General features: G+C 45.5%; 4 protein-coding genes across 4 annotated transcripts; 1 reads left to right on the top strand and 3 right to left on the bottom strand.

Moving 5' to 3' along the window:
* Positions 1-129: 129 nt before the first annotated feature.
* Positions 130-1,566, bottom strand: med28 (mediator complex subunit 28). Its single transcript, XM_047045796.1, has 4 exons — positions 1,402-1,566; positions 879-945; positions 689-801; positions 130-566 (listed from the first exon to the last, which is right to left on the bottom strand). The coding sequence occupies exons 1-4, from the start codon at positions 1,564-1,566 to the stop codon at positions 363-365; spliced, it is 549 nt and encodes a 182-aa protein (XP_046901752.1). The 3' UTR covers positions 130-362.
* lap3 (leucine aminopeptidase 3) lies at positions 130-5,406 on the bottom strand. Its single transcript, XM_047045793.1, has 15 exons — positions 5,195-5,406; positions 4,822-4,937; positions 4,653-4,707; positions 4,456-4,561; positions 4,127-4,286; positions 3,810-3,974; positions 3,468-3,626; positions 3,162-3,286; positions 2,731-2,922; positions 2,491-2,570; positions 2,274-2,386; positions 1,402-2,172; positions 879-945; positions 689-801; positions 130-566 (listed from the first exon to the last, which is right to left on the bottom strand). The coding sequence occupies exons 1-12, from the start codon at positions 5,285-5,287 to the stop codon at positions 1,986-1,988; spliced, it is 1,551 nt and encodes a 516-aa protein (XP_046901749.1). The 5' UTR covers positions 5,288-5,406; the 3' UTR covers positions 130-566; positions 689-801; positions 879-945; positions 1,402-1,985.
* A 78-nt stretch (positions 5,407-5,484) lies between these two features.
* clrn2 (clarin 2) lies at positions 5,485-7,172 on the bottom strand. The gene is made up of 3 exons (XM_047045795.1): positions 6,645-7,172; positions 6,289-6,468; positions 5,485-6,060 (listed from the first exon to the last, which is right to left on the bottom strand). Exons 1-3 carry the CDS (start codon positions 6,895-6,897, stop codon positions 5,792-5,794), a joined length of 702 nt encoding a protein of 233 aa, XP_046901751.1. The 5' UTR covers positions 6,898-7,172; the 3' UTR covers positions 5,485-5,791.
* Positions 7,173-7,809: 637 nt separating this feature from the next.
* On the top strand, positions 7,810-16,104 carry tapt1b (transmembrane anterior posterior transformation 1b). Its single transcript, XM_047045732.1, has 14 exons — positions 7,810-8,003; positions 8,939-9,069; positions 9,312-9,430; positions 9,702-9,864; positions 9,947-10,082; positions 10,242-10,339; positions 10,451-10,520; positions 10,617-10,697; positions 10,844-10,953; positions 12,172-12,231; positions 12,760-12,828; positions 13,012-13,088; positions 13,279-13,451; positions 14,041-16,104. The coding sequence occupies exons 1-14, from the start codon at positions 7,826-7,828 to the stop codon at positions 14,295-14,297; spliced, it is 1,722 nt and encodes a 573-aa protein (XP_046901688.1). The 5' UTR covers positions 7,810-7,825; the 3' UTR covers positions 14,298-16,104.
* The last annotated feature ends 331 nt before the right edge of the window (positions 16,105-16,435 follow it).

Consider the following 16,435-nt stretch of genomic DNA (forward strand, 5'->3'; position numbering starts at 1 on the left):
AAATGCTGCAATATCAAGCAATACAGTACTAGCATCTATATTAACAAGGAATGTTGGGAAGATTGTATTTCTTTGAGAAAGTATTGCTATGTTACTTGTCGTAGCCTGACACAAAACAAAGACACAATATACAAATGGCACATCATTTATTCTCAGTACAAAAAGAAATGTAGGCCTATAATTATCCCACTGGAAATATATACACAACTCAAAGGGAAACAGTTAAGAATGTACATAATAATATTAACTATTGAGTAAATTTGCACTGTGTTCAGATCTGAACTTAAGATCCTGAGTTTCACTACTGTGGAGAAGGTTCAAGCTGATGGTGTCCACGCTGTCCAGATGAATGTGTGTGTGTGTTAGTTGGGCTTCATGGGAGCTGGAGGGAGGCTGGCAGAGGCCTGCTCCAGAAAGGCTAGTGGGCCTGGGGGAGGCAAGTCGGTGGGTTTGCGGTGCTGAACGCTCACATCCTCCAGCACCTGCTGCCAGTGGTGCAGCTTGGATAGGTGTTTCTGAACCAACAGCTCCTTCCTCTGCAGCTCGTTCCGCAACTCAGATACATCCTATTGGGGGAGAGGAAGAGAAAGATAGTCTTGTTTTAAGACACTGTAGTAGTACAGCAAAGTGTAAAGTATTAAAGAGTATGATGCTGTAAATATATTGTTAGACAGCATCCTTGGTTTACCTCTTTGACAACCTGTTCAGGCCTCTGGACAGACAACTGTAGTCTTTTCTGAAGGAAGAAACATTCTGTCTGCCTGGCAACGTCCAGAAACTTCTGGATACATTGGTCAACCCCTATGGAAACATCACACTTGCATTACCGTAGGTGACATAAAGCCTCCGCGGCTCAAAGCCAAGTGCTGTGAACTTACCCGTTCTTATCTCCTCCTGGTCGGTCCCGTTAACGTAGTCTTGACTGACGAGGGAAGCAAAGCAAGCCTGCAAATAAAATAGTATTTGTAAATTCCTTTTTACAAACATTGTATAAGGGCAAAAATGGGCAACCTGTGACATCTGTCAAATGCATTAGAACTGAGCTGTATACCTTTCCATACTGTATCTACTTATACAAGTGTGATTGAGGATGAAATTATTACAGCATATTTCCAAACACGATAACAACGGCACATTGAACACTGCATTAATGCTATTAGAGTAGCTCCTGCTAGCTAACCTATATCAGCTACATCTCATTTGTTCATCTTGTGATAAGCGACCTACTGTAGCCGGGATCAACTTCGCTAGAATTACATAGCAAGAGAGCAACAAACGAGCTACAGCAACTAGCCTAATCTAGTTGCTAAGCTAATGTGTTGATGTTCGCGACTACAGTACCGTAGTAGTTGTTAGCCTTGCTAACACTAGCATCCACCCCCTTGATTTAGGTTACTGTACCTCGAAAGATGCCTCTAAATCATCCACCAAAGTGTTATTTCCCTGAAGTCGTCCTCCTGGTGGACCGGACAGTAAACCCGGTTGTCCCGGCCCCCCAGTACCTCCGACTGGGTGAGGACCAGTCGGTTGTTGGCCGGGAAACATTCCACCCATGGAAGAAGCCATCTTTGAATTTACTTTATACAGAACACGCATGCGCAGTGGATGATGATAGTTCACAGAAAACACACTATGCACATTCATTAGTTTATATCCAAACAAAAATTGTGATATAATTAAATGTATTAACATACAATTCAAGTGAAACTACACCACGTTTAATGTAACATGGTACAGTTCAATTTAAACAAAAAGTATTGTACAACCAGCTTTGCTCAGGTGTTTGGAACAGTGTTCTGCTCAAACACATTTTCTGTAATGTTGAAAAAGTTGTGATAAAGGGCCTGCACAGATCGACTCAGTTGTATTTTAATCAAATATACAATACAAAGTGTTCTTCTCTACAGTTAACACAAATCTCAAAATATTTGAGAGCTACTTATGCTTTGAATCATTGTTTACATGCACCTCTCTCAATGTGTGTGTCATGATTGGTTAGCCAGCCTGGCAGCAAATTCCACCAATGTCCGAGTGGGCCGTCCTGACATTCCTTTCCTCAGGTAGGGAACCTCGTCCTTATTGCTCATCACCCCAGCAATGTCCAGATGCGCCCAATGAGGCGACGTCACAAATTCTCTCAGAAACGCAGCCGCTGTGCAGGCTCCACCAGACCTAGACACACACACACACATGACAAAGGTTCAACCAATACTCACACATAGGCACTTAACAAACACTTGGAGTTCTACAAACATGAGCTGCCATGAGCTTACCGACTGTACTTCCCAACGTTGTTGAGGTCAGCCAGCTGGCTGTCAGTCACCTGTCGGGTGTAGTGTTGGAACAGGGGCATCCTCCATACTCTGTCTCCTGTCATCACACTGGCCTGGAAACAGACATCACCACACACATCAACAGAGTGGGCTTGTTACTCAACATTGACTGAGATTAGCGTCAGATGTCAGCCCTTAAATGTGTGTGTGTGTGTACCTTGTGGAGTTCATTCCAGAGCCAATCGGAGTTTGTAAACACCCCTGTTGCTGCTGAACCCAAAGCAACATCCATTGCCCCTGACAGAGGAAGAGAAACAAATGTATAGCTCAGTATTGTTTGATTTTACAAACATGTCTATTAGATCAGCTTTTAACCTTTTATGTCAATTAGCTTAACATCATCAAACCTTTATAAATACACTTATGAACTTAGCATCATCAGCCTATGCAAGCCTACCAGTTAGTGTGGCAGCGTTGACGATTGCCCGTGGGTTGAAGCTGTGAGCGTAACAGAGTGCGTCAGCCAGAATCAATCTGCCCTCAGCATCGGTGTTGTCCACTTGAATTGTCTTTCCATTCTTGGCCCTGACCACATCACCTGGCTTGTTGGCCTTCCCACTGGGCATGTTCTCACAAAGAGGGGCCAGGCCTAATGAAGAGAGAGAGGGGCGAAGGGAGGAAGGCATAGAGGAGGAAAAGAAAGAAGAGGGAGGCACACCAGAGTGAAAGACAAAAGAGAATAGAGGGGAAAGAGTGAAGGCAGAAGACGAAAGTTTGGTGTGTGATGTTATTGACGTTTACTACGCACACACTCTTGTGAGTAACAGAAATCCAAAACAACACATTCCATCTGTAACGACCACCCAGTTCATCAGCAAGCAGCCTCACCAATGATGTTGATGGGCAGCTTGAGAGCCGCTGCTGTGACGATGGACGCACACACAGTAGCAGCACCTCCCATATCGGCTCTCATGGCATCCATACCAGAAGAGGGCTTGAGAGAAATACCACCACTATGGAGATAAACAGAAAGAAAGAGGGGTGGGGGTGTAGATAAAAGACAATTGGCAAGAGAGAAAGGACGAAAGGCAGAAAGAGAGAGGGGGAGAGTCCGTAACAGGGAGAGAAGGACATCCATGGCCATATCCTTGATGAGGTAAGTGTCTACGCTGCAATGGAAGTGTGCTTGTTTACCTGTCGAATGTGATCCCCTTGCCAACCAGCAGCAGTGGGGTGTGTGTGTGGTCAGGGCAGCCGTTATAGTGCAGCTCCAAGAAGACAGGGGGCTCCTCCGAGCCTTTGGACACACTCAGGAATGCCCCCATGTTCTGCTCTTCTATCCAGCCCTGAGGCCTGAACACATACACACACAGAAAAAATATGCAATTTGTTAAAGTAGCTGAAAAGTCTGTGTCAATGCAGTATACACACACAAATATTTCACCTACAAAGCTTTGCTAAATGACAACAAATCCTTTAATTACAGTAGCTAAAAAAGGTGGTGTTCATTTAGTATACATTCACACACAGTCCTACCTCTTGTGGACAGTGACTCTGTCAGCGTAGGGTGACAGTTTCTGCTCGATGGTTTCTGCGAACACGGTAGGGGTGATGTAATTAGCTGGAGCCTCCATGAGTAGACGGGCCAGATTCTGGCCTTCACCATATAGGATTCCCTTCTCCCACCCTGCCACGTCTGCACTGGGAGGAACACACATGTTAGTGTGCAAGTGTGTGACAGTGTAATTGTCTAAATGCCATTGAGCTAAACATGTGCATGCATCAATATATATGTGTGTGTCAGACTGCGTGTCAACCAAACTCAGCTCTGATGGTTTACTGAGCGTGTCTACCTCCTGTGTGGTTGCGTGGTGACTCTAGGTTTCTTCTTGGTCTTGAGGTCATCATACTGGAACAGTCCAAGCACAGCACCCTCTGCAGCCGACTGGGCATCACCACACCCATCCACCTCCACATGGCTCACCTCATGGTCCTGGAGCAGCCTGCAACCCGCTGCCATCACCCACATCAATCAAATAAACCAAAAGCAATTCATGTGGACACACACCTATGAAAACATTTCCAAAATATACCCATGCCCACCAAAATATGTATGTGTACACACACAGAAACATGGCTGTGTCAGCTGTAGACCAGTGAAGCATGAGAAGGTGTGTCTCACCTGACACTGCAGCTCTGATGTTCTCTTTGCATGTGTCCCAGTATTCCGTTCCGCACACACCTTCGTTGTTCTTACCCAAACCCACCACCGCTACACATGGGAAATCCTGCAGTGGTCGCACACAGCCACACAATAAATAACACAGCAATACATTTGCTGGCTGTCGGATCTGGATATCTGTCTTATCTCATGGTTACCTCATGGACACCATAGAATATCCTGTTTTTTCCCTTTGTTAGTGGTGGGCCAGATCTGCATAGATACATGAAAACAGCTTACGTCAACCAAACAATGGGGATACATGTATATGGAATATTTATGTAGTTTTAGGATGTGTATCCAAACATAGGTATGTTAGTGGCTCACATTTTCAGCAGCTCGGTGAGTTTGCCAGACAGGGCACGGTCAAAGGCTGCAGTTGCCTCTGTCAGCTGGAAGGTGCTACCCTCTTTTCCTTCATTATACACGCCCAATACCAAACCCTATCAAGGAAAACATATAGCACGGGTTAGGATGAACTTGTTTGAGGACAGCGGATTTGTGTCACTTCACTTGTCTTTCACTGTCAGTAATGAACAGAAATATTTGCATTTACAACGGAATCTCTACTTTCTCTCACACACAGACATCGCGACACAAACCTTTGCTGGCCTTTGAAAGAAGGCAACCATTAAGTCAGTCAACCTTAGCTAGCCCGTAGCCTACGTATCCACCTAGCTGAAAGCATTTTGAAACTTACTTTTCTGGCATTCCAGTTGTTTTGTGACCCAGAGAAATACCGGCAATGCTGCCTCTGAACCGCCAACAAAACCCCTCTTCTTAACGAAAGCATTTTTATTTGATGATGAACTGTCTTCTGGGATGTTTTAACGTAAATTACATGTGTGGAAGGTTGCCCTCGAATTGTCGCATGCTACACGTCAGTGGCAGTCGACGACATTACAATTTCAGTCTGTCGCCATCTGCCGACGACAATGACACAGTTCTTCAGTTGAGTTTGTCAGAAACATGCTTTTGTATTAAAATTGGAAAAATAATGTATACTGAAATTCTGCAGGTAGATGTCGTGTGTGAAATGTACTGCAGTTGGGATGCAAATGGGCTATTTCAGGATGAGATCTCCCGTTCAGTCTGAGTCATTTCAACAAATATGGTCCACTGTATCAAGTCCGGAAGACACCATGCTACTCAAATCAGTCCCACAGTTAATCAGACCAGTTAATCAATTCCTGGAACGTAAGGACACAACAATGCTATAATAACAGCATTCCTGTGTGAGCCCTGTACTGTACATGCTTAAGTGTGTGTGTCTGTTTGAATCCCTGACAGGAAATAGTCAGTAGAGGAGGTCGAGGGCAGTGATGGTGGGCTCCTCTGGTTTCTTGTTCTGTCGTTTGGGCAGCTTGATCTTGCTCATGGCAACCACACCACAGATGGCAGCGTGCGTGCCGATGCTTCCAACGCCCAGCCAGAAGGACCAATCCAGGCCCTCGTCTAGGACAGCGAAGGTGAAGAGAGATTCCTTGTAGTTGGCCACACGATCTGTCAGACTGTAGCACCTCATGGAGGCCAGGAAGCACAGCACGGCTAATGCTGCAAACAAGGCTGGAGGAGGAAGGGAGGTAGAGGGGGAGGAAAGTGTGTGTGGTGGGATAGTCAAAAAGAGAGAGAAAGAGAGAGAGGAGGAGAGTAAAGGGAGAGGGGGGCAGAGAAAGGAAGCAGGAGGAGAGAGTGGGGAGTGAGGTACATGATGCGGGGTGGAGAGGGTGGAAAGCTTAGTTTCTGCAAGTGTTTCTGCATGTGTTTACACTTGTGCTTGGGTGTGAATCATACCAGAAATGCAGTTCCAGAGGTAGAGGCCCCGGGGCCCTTTGATGCTCTGGTAAGGAACCTTCCGGGCGTTGTAAATGCAGAAGGACAGACTGACCAGGGCGAAACCAACAGCAACCAGCAAAAACAAAATCACCATCACATGAAGACCACCGTTTAAAGTCCGCACCAAGTTAGGGAAAACTGTAAGATAAAACAGATTTATATTAATACAGGTTGAACTCTCTGACGTCTGTTGATGTATTGACCTCAATACAATCATATGATCTGGTTATCGTCATCTGACGGATGTAACGCATGCACATACATACACACACACACACACACAAATGCCCATAGGGCCATAGGCCTACACTTACTGTAAATTTTGGAACGACGACTCCCGAGGCCACACCTATAGGTCTTCCCGCCCTGGAAGAGCCCGTAATAGATGTCTCCGGTGAACTGCGTAAGCTCAGGATTAGATGCATTTACAAGGTCTACGCCAGTCTTACACAAAATCCGTCCGGTAACCCACCGTTCCGATGCGAGCGCTACCACCAGCAAAGTAACGGAAGCGATGCAGAGCACTGAGGCTACCGAAAACGTAATCCGCTTCCACAGCGCAGGCATTTTACAGCCAGTTGGCCCACGAGCCCATCTTGCCCCTATAACACGACCCCGACACCAGGGTGTGTTTATGTATGAGAGAATGGCGCTCCTTACAATCGTGTAGGCTGCCTGCACACATTCACCCTATCCCCACGGCGTAATACCTGTTAGACCCATACGACTGGAGTTTTTACAATAAAGGATAAACAAAAAACAGCTGCTTGCCGAGCTGCGGCAGTGTGGTAACAGGAACAGAAACCGAATATATGGCGGTCAGAGAGATCTCTTACCAAGAGAAACACAATCCCTGCCCAGCCCGCGCGCTTCGGTCCTCAGCCAATCCCCCTGTCCTCCTCAATCCTCTGACCGTCTCTTTTTCTAATCAATGAGCGTAATGTATTGTAGCCTAAATTGTCCTTTAGAAAAACAATTTAGTCGTAAATGTCACGCTGTTGGTTGGCAAAGAAGGTCAGCATTGATGTGAGGCGTGACCTCAGGAAAGGTCAGGTTAACAAAGACATGAAATACAAAGGCATTTGCAAGGCAAAACATTAAACGTCAACATGATTTTTACTGGGGTTTGAAAATGGAAAATGTAACTTTAAAAAAGCTCATGTGGTCCACCATCCAGCAATCAAGCAGTCCAAACCGTTTACAGTCAGTGGTGAGATATTGTTTGTGGGATCCGTTCCATCTTTACAGGAACTTAGGTGGGATCCATAGCAAAGGCAAGACCAGAGGCCAAACTCTGGTCCAGAGCCATAGGCTAATCAGATTGTTACAAGAAGGGCCAGGCAAAACTGGTTTACAGTAGAATTAACACGTATTAGGCCTGAAAATTAAGACACTGACGCCGCTCTGTGGAGACCCCATGGAACTACAACGTAAGACTACTATGCCTGACGTTAACGTGACGCGCTGTCAACACCACAGTTGAGTTTGGGTGAAGATGGCGGACTCGGTTGCATCGGGACTTGGAGAGGAAAAGGAAAAAGAGAAGGAGGACAAGGAAAGGGAAAAACGTGCAGCTAAGAGCGAGAAGAAGAGGGAGAGTTCTGAAGTGACGGAGACATTGGGGTTCTTTGACAAAAATGGTAGCAGAAAGGGCAAGAAACGCAACCTGTCCGGTGAGTGGATACCGATCAGCAGTGTGAAATCCAGCCAGCTAGCTGTCAGTGTGGCACACATTTGTTATGCTTTCCACACCTGAGATGTCAGCTGCGCTCTCTCAACAATCCATGCAATGGCATCCCAGTAGTCGCATGTGCTATCTGTTTACTCTTATGTGTTACTGTAACGTCTGCTCATAGCTAGCTAACGTTCGTCAAAATGGGGCTAGCTAAGTAGCTAGCTCAGAAGTATGTAGCTAGTTCACGAGACGATGCTGGATTTAGCTAGCAAAACTGCTAACGTTGTTAGCTATCTTGTTACTTCATCTAATGTATAGTCGTCTGAGCTCGGCACCTGTCTTGTAAGGATCCCGTTTCCTGGTTGAGTAAAGCACTATCAGGCATGGCATCTTGCTATGCACGGACCATAAGAAAGCACTTATTGTTCTTAAGATATGTATGCATTTATAACTTTGCTAGTTGTGTAGAGTAGACTGTCGTAAACTTGAATTGAATCTAGCACAGATGGCATTGGATACTTGCCCTGGTTAAATGTTTGTGTGCGGGCACACGCGATAGCTAGGTTCTTTAAGGACAGTCAGGTGATTGAGTTAAGCCAACAGCCCAGCAGTGTAGTCCAGCTAATATTTGTCCAGCCTGACTGAGGTCACATTTTCATATTGCTCTCTTACTAAAAAAGGGAAAGGATAGGGTCAAAGGCCAAGATGAGGAAATATTGTTATAACTTGTGTAGGACGTTTTGAGCTACTTTAAGAGACAAAAAATAGTTTTTAGCTCTAACTTTAGCACCCTGACTACAAGAGTAACCCCTTGAGTTTAATCACAGTCTAACCTTAGTCAGAGCTTGGTCTGTCACTTATCAGTCAGTAGTAACAACTCTATTCTCTCTCCACCTCCCTTTCTTCGTTTCTCGTTCCTCAATCTCTTTACAGACCTGTCCCTGGTCAGGTTTATCAGTGCCGAGCTGACACGAGGTTACTTCCTGGAACACAATGAGGCTAAATACACAGAGCGCAGAGAAAGGGTCTACACTTGCCTCCGCATCCCCAAAGAGCTGGAGAAGGTGAACTTACGAACACTCTCTCTCTCTCTCTCTCTCTCTCTCTCTCTCTCTCTCTCTCTCGCTCTCTCTCTCTCTCTCTCACACTCACTCTCTCACTCTCTCACTCTCACTCTCTCACTCACACACTCACACACTCACTCACACACATTCCAAAAGGTGATTCTGGGTGAACGAGGGTGATGCAGGTAAACAAATACAGTAATACTTCTGAATTAATTGACATTGTCTCTCTGCCTGTGTAGCTGATGATCTTTGGCTTCTTCCTGTGCCTGGATGCCTTCCTCTATGTGTTCACCCTCCTGCCCCTCAGGGTGCTGCTGGCCCTGCTGAGACTACTCACACTGCCCTGCTGCGGCCTGGGGTAACACACACATGGACGCATGCACAAATGCACACTCACACTTATTCATGCATGAGTACACACTTGCACAAAATACAAGATCAAACAAACAAAGTTGCAGCCAGACTGACATACCGCCGTCTGCCTGCAGAGGGCAGCATGGCACTGTCTGTCTGGGGTACAATTTCACTGAAGGATGGAGGACCAGCCATAGCACAGGTACATGACAATATTATTTACTGCATTTAACCTATCACTCTCTCTTGTGTATTTCTGGATGGTGTGTGTGCAGCGGGTCGCGCCTGCTGCAGCCGGCCCAGGTGTGTGATGTGCTGAAGGGCTTCATCATGGTGCTGTGCTACTCCATGATGAGCTACGTGGACTACTCCATGATGTACCACCTGATCAGGGGACAGTCTGTCATCAAGCTCTACATCATCTACAACATGCTGGAGGTTTGACACGCACATACAACACAGACACACACAAACATACTACCGCTTGCGCACGCACACACTGACTCCCTCCCTCTCCTAGGTAGCAGACCGCCTGTTCTCCTCGTTTGGCCAGGACATCCTGGACGCTCTCTACTGGACGGCCACCGAGCCCAAGGAGAGGAAGCGAGCTCACATCGGAGTCATCCCTCACTTCCTCATGGCCGTGCTCTACGTCTGTATCCTCACCTGGAACACGTGTGAGAGTGGACAAACGGAGGTGCGAGAGTGCGTCTGAGGACAGCGTGTGTGTGTCTCTATGGGTTTTCGAGGAGTGTGTGTGTGCGTGTGTTTGTGTGTGTAATATACTCTTCAGAGTTTTCCTCAGCGTGTCTCAGTCCTTCATGCCATCCTCATCATGGTTCAGGCCACCACTCTCAACGTGGCCTTCAACTCACACAACAAGTCCCTGCTCACCATCATGATGTCCAACAATGTAAGTATGCCCATGTTTAAACACACACGTCAAGAAAGGTACACAGAGCACTATATTTTCACACAAACACGCAAAGTTGTCTGGTGACTGATGCTGTGTGTGTGTCTGCAGTTTGTGGAGATCAAAGGAAGTGTTTTTAAAAAGTTTGAGAAGAACAACCTGTTCCAGATGTCCAACAGTGGTAAGGAGCAAAACCTGAACAGTTCCACTGCTTCACTTTATTTCCTGTTAATACAACATATTCTGTACCACTAATTGTGTGTGTGTGTGCGTGTAGATATTAAAGAGAGATTTACCAACTACATACTCCTACTGATTGTCTGTCTACGGAACATGGAACAATTTTCTTGGAACCCAGGTAAGAACTTGTGAATATTTCTGTAAGCATACTATTCCCTACATCCATCCGTCAATCAATGATAATTATGATTGTGTCTTTCCGAAGAGGGTATTACAAGTCACAGTGAGTAATGGTGCTGATGTGTTCCTTGTGTGTGATCCCAGACCACCTGTGGGTGTTGTTCCCTGATGTCCTCATGGTGATTGCCTCCGAGGTCGCCGTGGACGTCGTCAAGCATGCGTTCATCACCAAGTTCAATGACATCACCGCCGATGTAAGTTTGTGTGTGTGGGCGAAGGCTAATTCATACTTTATGCAAGTACAGTGATTTAAAATGACAGTTAGTGTAGGCTGATTATGTACAGACCACAATGCCCTTCGTTATGACTGAGAGGCACTACGTATGTGCGTGTGTGCGTGCATGCGCATGCTTATGCGCCTGTGTGCGCGCACTGGGAGGTTGACCCCTTTAACACTACTGGGGGGAACCCTTTCATTCTTGTCACTGAGAATAATACTGCCATAATAAACTTCCACAATACTGCCTCTCTCTGGGGGGGACACTTGAATGGCTTGCCTTCATTTCACGACAGTAAGCCATCGTCCTGACCTCCATGTGTTACCTGTCTACTTCTGGTTTGTTAGTACGGCAGCCACTGGTGCTGATCATTGAAAAATCCACAATGGAAAGACAAGTATGCTCTTTCAGACCTACATTCTTCAAGCTATTGTTGAACGTAGCCTGAGAAAGCAAGCATAAGAAAAGTTAAAGTTGGTGTCAATGACACTGATGACACAGTGAGGTCTTCAGACCCTCCTCCTCTCCCTCCTCTCTTCTTGTCCCTCTTCTTGCCTTCTGTCCAGTTACCTCATCACCTCTTTGTCCCCCTTTATCCCACTCCTTCCCTGATCTCCTTCAGGGGGGTAACTATGGTTACAGAACGCTAGACCCCCCCTCCCAGTCCCCACAGGAAGAGATTAACCCTTTAACCCAGGTGTGTCAAACTCAATCCCACAAGCACTCTCCCACAAACTAGATTCGACTTTCCACCTCGTCTGTCAATTTATATAATCCCTCTCTTCCTGCTCTCCTCTTCCACTCATACCCAGAAGGGAATTATTTACCGTTGACTGACTCCCATACAGAATGTAGTGGTCGAATTTGGGGAATCGCACTCTTTGTGATTCTTATGTTGGCTGTACGCTTAACCTTGACCCATTAACCCTTACTCTGTTGAACACCAAAATCAACCTTCCTTGAGCGTGCAAAGATGCTTTCAGCTGTAAGCCACAAATCTACCCAATAATGGGATGAAAGATATTTCGATTTCGTAGGAAATGGGAAAGTTTGGCTTTAAGAAATCTGTACGTTGCAGAAGACAATACAGAGGGTTGGTTAGGCCTTTGAAGCACAAGTGTAGTTGACTCAAATATTCGGTCAACTACACAAAAGGGCGTTATGGCTGCTTCATGTCTGTTCTGTGTCACCCAGGTGTACGGGGAATATCGAGCTAGCCTTGCCTTTGACCTCGTCAGCAGCCGACAGAAAAATGTGAGACACAAACACACAAAGCTGCACACACCACACACACAAAGCTGCACACACACACATGAATGCATACCTTCTGTCTCAATTAAAGACGTATTTATTAATACCCAATTTTCTGTGAAAGTATGTATGTATATGTAGAGAATAGACAAGTTCAAGACAAAATCAATGTATTTATTACATATGTAAGGTGCAGGTGTCTGATACACTCAAGTTGGTATCTCAAAAGACTGGACAAAGAATACATAGAAAACATAAATAATACATAAAAAGCTGCATAATGACAGTTTATCAATGATACAAGAAACATAATGAATAGATAGGCATATTTCTCTCCTGGACACAAAGAAGGGTTATGTGCTCATGAGCTTAATATAGCAGGGTATAGATCATTAGATCATAGAACATTGTTTATATTCAGAGCATTCCCAACAGTATAAAAGTAAAAAAGTAATCATTATCTTTAATTATTGTCAACTGATCTGTGGATTAAGGACAGACCTCTTCACAGCTCTTGTGTTCTGCCTACAGGCATACACGGACTACAGTGACACTGTGTCCCGAAGAATGGGTTTCATCCCCCTGCCTCTCGCCCTATTGGTCAGTACCTCGCTTATCTAAGTGGCTGTTGGCCATTACTTCCTCATCTCTTGAATGGCTATAAGCTACCTGCATATTACTGAGGAAATCGACCTGAGGAACCCTAAGAATACTACACCTCTGGAATGATGACTATGTTTACCTTTATGTATTAAATGGTAAGGTTGTTTTGTCTTTTGTCAGTTGATCCGAGTGGTGACCAGTTCTGTGAAGATCCAGGGCTCACTGTCCCTGATGTGTGTGCTACTCTTCTATCTGGGGTACGTGCGTGTGTGTGTGTGTGTGTGTGAGGGAGGAAAAGAACAATTGTACTCAAGCTTATCAGACTTTTGTCTGCCTTTGCCCTAACCCTAAGAGTTTGACGATGAGTCTTCTAAAAGTTTGCAATGGAAGTGTTCTGTTTGGGGCTTGGTGACAATATGCTAACGTGTGTGCACTGTATGTGTGTAGGATGATTACCCTGAAGGTGTTGAACAGCATCGTGTTGCTGGGGACGTCCTGCACGTTTGTCAAACAGGCCAACATGGAGGAGAAGCTCTTCCAGACCCCGCCCTCCGCCTCCTCCAGCCGCGTCTCCTCCCGAGCACACCGTCCCAAACACACACACACCACCCCACCGCAAGGTAACACACACTGATCCGGCACTGTGGAATATACACACAGACATGCTTACAATTTGTGTCCATTTTCCTGATAGCCCTCATTCATCTTTTCCTATACCTGTAGCTTCACCTTCTTTCTTATTATTAGTAGAATTTTTGATTTTTCTCTCCACCTCTGCCTCCTCCCTCAAGCTGCTTCTGCCTCTGCTACCTTGCCTCCTTTGGGTTCGGGGGGCACTGTTCTACCCCTCCCTGTAACCCCCATGGACCTGCTAGTATCTGCCTCCCCCTCCCCTTGCCCCCCTCTTCCCCCTGACCCCCAACCCCTCCCACAAACAAGTCCAGGTATACGCCTCCTTTATGCTCTTCCCTGCCTTTTATTAACTACCTCATTCCCTCCCTCCCTCCCTCCTGCTCTGCATCTCTTCTTTTGTCACACTCACCCAGTTATCTCAATGAAAACTGTCCACATTGTCAACGACTTGCTGCTTATAGTTTTGTGAAATCCATTGACTTGATAGCATCTGTCGTATTAGCCTCAAGTGGTCATTACAAAACTGTTGCTACGCTGCATTAAATTCGTGGTAACAGTCGCTAACCGTCCCCCCAGGTGAGCCTGGAGCAGAAAAAGGAGGTGTGTCTTCGCCGTCAATCATCTCTCAGCCCGCCCATCTGCCAGAGAATCCCGCCCCTACACTACCCACCAGTGAATCAGACACCTTCCTGACCACACCCGATGATGAAGATGATGAAAAGGTCCTGGTGGCAGCGTCTGGAATTGAAGGGGAGGGGCTAAAGCACCGCACCCCCAAAAAAGACCTGCTGGAGATTGACCGCTTCACTATCTGTGGCAACCGCATCGACTGATGCTGCAGCCGTACCATGGGGCTGGAAAGGGCAAGGGTCAGTTTGAGGTCATGGAGCATGCTCAGACTCTCATGGTGAAACCCTGAGTATTTATTTATATTTATTTATGACTTCATACCCACGGGGGTATACCAGCCTATATGGGGATCCACCTCAGACCCACTGACCTGGTCCTCCAGACCTGGGAGCCAATGAGAGAAGGTGATCCCATGTGTCCTTGGCAACCCTCACCAATCTTGGGTGAACGGCGGTTTTCAGTTTAACACCGCCGCAGACCTACAAAATAAACTTCCAGTTGATTGTGGAAACAAACACACACTCACACACATCAAGTTGTGTGAAGTTAACTTTCTTCAAGTGTCTTGAACGTGACTGGCTGATATCTCGTGTCCTGAACGTGCTCGCCATAACGTCGCCGAAACGTCCCAGCTGGCCTGTGGAAGCGTTCAGAAGCACGACTCCACCTTGTCCTTGGCCCTGAGGACTTTCCATCCTTTGATAAGTTCCCCTCAAAGACTGACGTTTTCTCAATTTGTATGGCTTTTAAAAGCTGGACACAATCTGAGATTTTAAATGTTTTTAAATAGGAATCCCAATACTTGTATACTATGACACGTCAATATTAGTTCAATCACAAAGGCACACGTACACCCAGGCATATATATATCTATATATATCATTAGAAACCCCAGTCCAAACTCATTCACACACTTCCACTAAAGATAAACGATAATGGACTTTCTCCTCAGTTCTTAGGTTAAGAAATAATTTGAAAAGAACACATTCAATTGTTATGTGAATCCGGCCCCAGGAACTGTTAATGTACAAAGCTGTGAAATGGGCACATTTGTTACTGGAAAAGATGCTATTAAGTGTTACTTATAATAGGAGCTACTGACCAGTTTGTAAGAAAACACTAGTTACAATTTAGAAATTGACAGCCTGTGAGGTAGATACGCTGGACATTTCATCCAGAAATTATGTTTTCACATAAGCTCCTTATCACTGCAGATCATTCCCCACCCCCTTCGTTTAGTGTACGACAACAAGGCGCACACATACACACACACACACAAACAACCCTGATGCCAGCACACTCACACACACATACACACATTCATGATGCCAATACCTGTGCACAAGCATACAATATAACCACATGTTGATATCGACTTTGAATCTTAGTGTATCATCAGTGCTTGGATTGATTTAAAACTCAATAACTAAGTGCATGTCAGAGGCATCACACCATATAAATATCAGCTAGCTTGTGGTCCTGCTACTCTGTGGTCTGTAGTATGTACTTGTTCACTTCACTACACACACTCAGAACCAGGAAGTTGCTGCAGGGAGTATGTTTCTCACTGGAGTGTGAATATTCCTTCACATCGTCCCAGCATAAGGGTGTATGACATCTTTGTTACATCATTCTGAACATGGCCATCTTTTCAGCAGTCCTACAAATGATTATGTGCACGCTTATAACAGAACATTTGGTCGATATTTTGGACATTATTACCGGCACGCATTTTGTGTTGGTATGTGTGTGTGTGTAGATGTGTATGTTGTTGGTATGTCTGTGTTTTGTGTATAAGGGAGGCATGTGTATGAGAGGTGTGTCAGTTTTTCTGTAAATGGATGGACTTCTTCTAGCCTCATCCCCCTGTGTTCAGCAGATACAGGATCAGATTAGTTGTAATCTCAGCCTAGACTGTTTCTCATGTCTAACCATGCATCTGTGTCTTTGTAAGAATCAAGTCTTATGAGAGGAACGAGGAGGACAATAAAAACTATTTTGTTTTTCTAACTGCAGTCTTTTGTACAAGTCACATACAAACACACACACACAGCCTGTCTCACACACAAACACATAGAAGACTATTCTATTCTGAGTTTACACTGTAGTGCTCTGTTCTCTTCATTCTCAACAGCCATTGGGAGTGTCTGTCAACACACACACACAAAGTGTCAACACACACACACAGTGCCTGTCAACGCACACACACACACACAGTGTCTGTCAACACACACAGAAGCATAACACAATGAGTGGTATTATGGGCCCTGTTCTCAAATATTCCAGGAGGCTTTTAGATGAACAGTGTGATGATTAAGTAACGCTTATAAGGTTATTAAGT

This window comes from Hypomesus transpacificus, chromosome 22, assembly GCF_021917145.1.
Source record: "Hypomesus transpacificus isolate Combined female chromosome 22, fHypTra1, whole genome shotgun sequence".
Classification (NCBI taxonomy): Eukaryota; Metazoa; Chordata; class Actinopteri; order Osmeriformes; family Osmeridae; genus Hypomesus; species Hypomesus transpacificus.

What these genes read in the sequence shown, in the direction of transcription:
- clrn2 (XM_047045795.1), bottom strand. Translation starts at nt 6,897, where the DNA reads ATGCCTGCGCTGTGGAAGCGGATTACGTTTTCGGTAGCCTCAGTGCTC. An exon ending in TCGTCGTTCCAAAATTTACA is followed by an intron (nt 6,469 to 6,644) that starts GTAAGTGTAGGC and finishes TTTATCTTACAG; the next exon opens with TTTTCCCTAACTTGGTGCGG. An exon ending in CCTCTGGAACTGCATTTCTG is followed by an intron (nt 6,061 to 6,288) that starts GTATGATTCACA and finishes TTCCTCCTCCAG; the next exon opens with CCTTGTTTGCAGCATTAGCC.
- tapt1b (XM_047045732.1), top strand. Translation starts at nt 7,826, where the DNA reads ATGGCGGACTCGGTTGCATCGGGACTTGGAGAGGAAAAGGAAAAAGAG. An exon ending in CAAGAAACGCAACCTGTCCG is followed by an intron (nt 8,004 to 8,938) that starts GTGAGTGGATAC and finishes ATCTCTTTACAG; the next exon opens with ACCTGTCCCTGGTCAGGTTT. An exon ending in CCCTGCCTCTCGCCCTATTG is followed by an intron (nt 12,829 to 13,011) that starts GTCAGTACCTCG and finishes GTCTTTTGTCAG; the next exon opens with TTGATCCGAGTGGTGACCAG.
- lap3 (XM_047045793.1), bottom strand. Translation starts at nt 5,287, where the DNA reads ATGCTTTCGTTAAGAAGAGGGGTTTTGTTGGCGGTTCAGAGGCAGCAT. An exon ending in ACAACTGGAATGCCAGAAAA is followed by an intron (nt 4,938 to 5,194) that starts GTAAGTTTCAAA and finishes TTTCCTTGATAG; the next exon opens with GGTTTGGTATTGGGCGTGTA. An exon ending in AGAGTCACTGTCCACAAGAG is followed by an intron (nt 3,627 to 3,809) that starts GTAGGACTGTGT and finishes GTATGTGTTCAG; the next exon opens with GCCTCAGGGCTGGATAGAAG.
- med28 (XM_047045796.1), bottom strand. Translation starts at nt 1,566, where the DNA reads ATGGCTTCTTCCATGGGTGGAATGTTTCCCGGCCAACAACCGACTGGT. An exon ending in ATTTAGAGGCATCTTTCGAG is followed by an intron (nt 946 to 1,401) that starts GTACAGTAACCT and finishes TTTTATTTGCAG; the next exon opens with GCTTGCTTTGCTTCCCTCGT. An exon ending in CCAGGAGGAGATAAGAACGG is followed by an intron (nt 802 to 878) that starts GTAAGTTCACAG and finishes ATGTTTCCATAG; the next exon opens with GGGTTGACCAATGTATCCAG.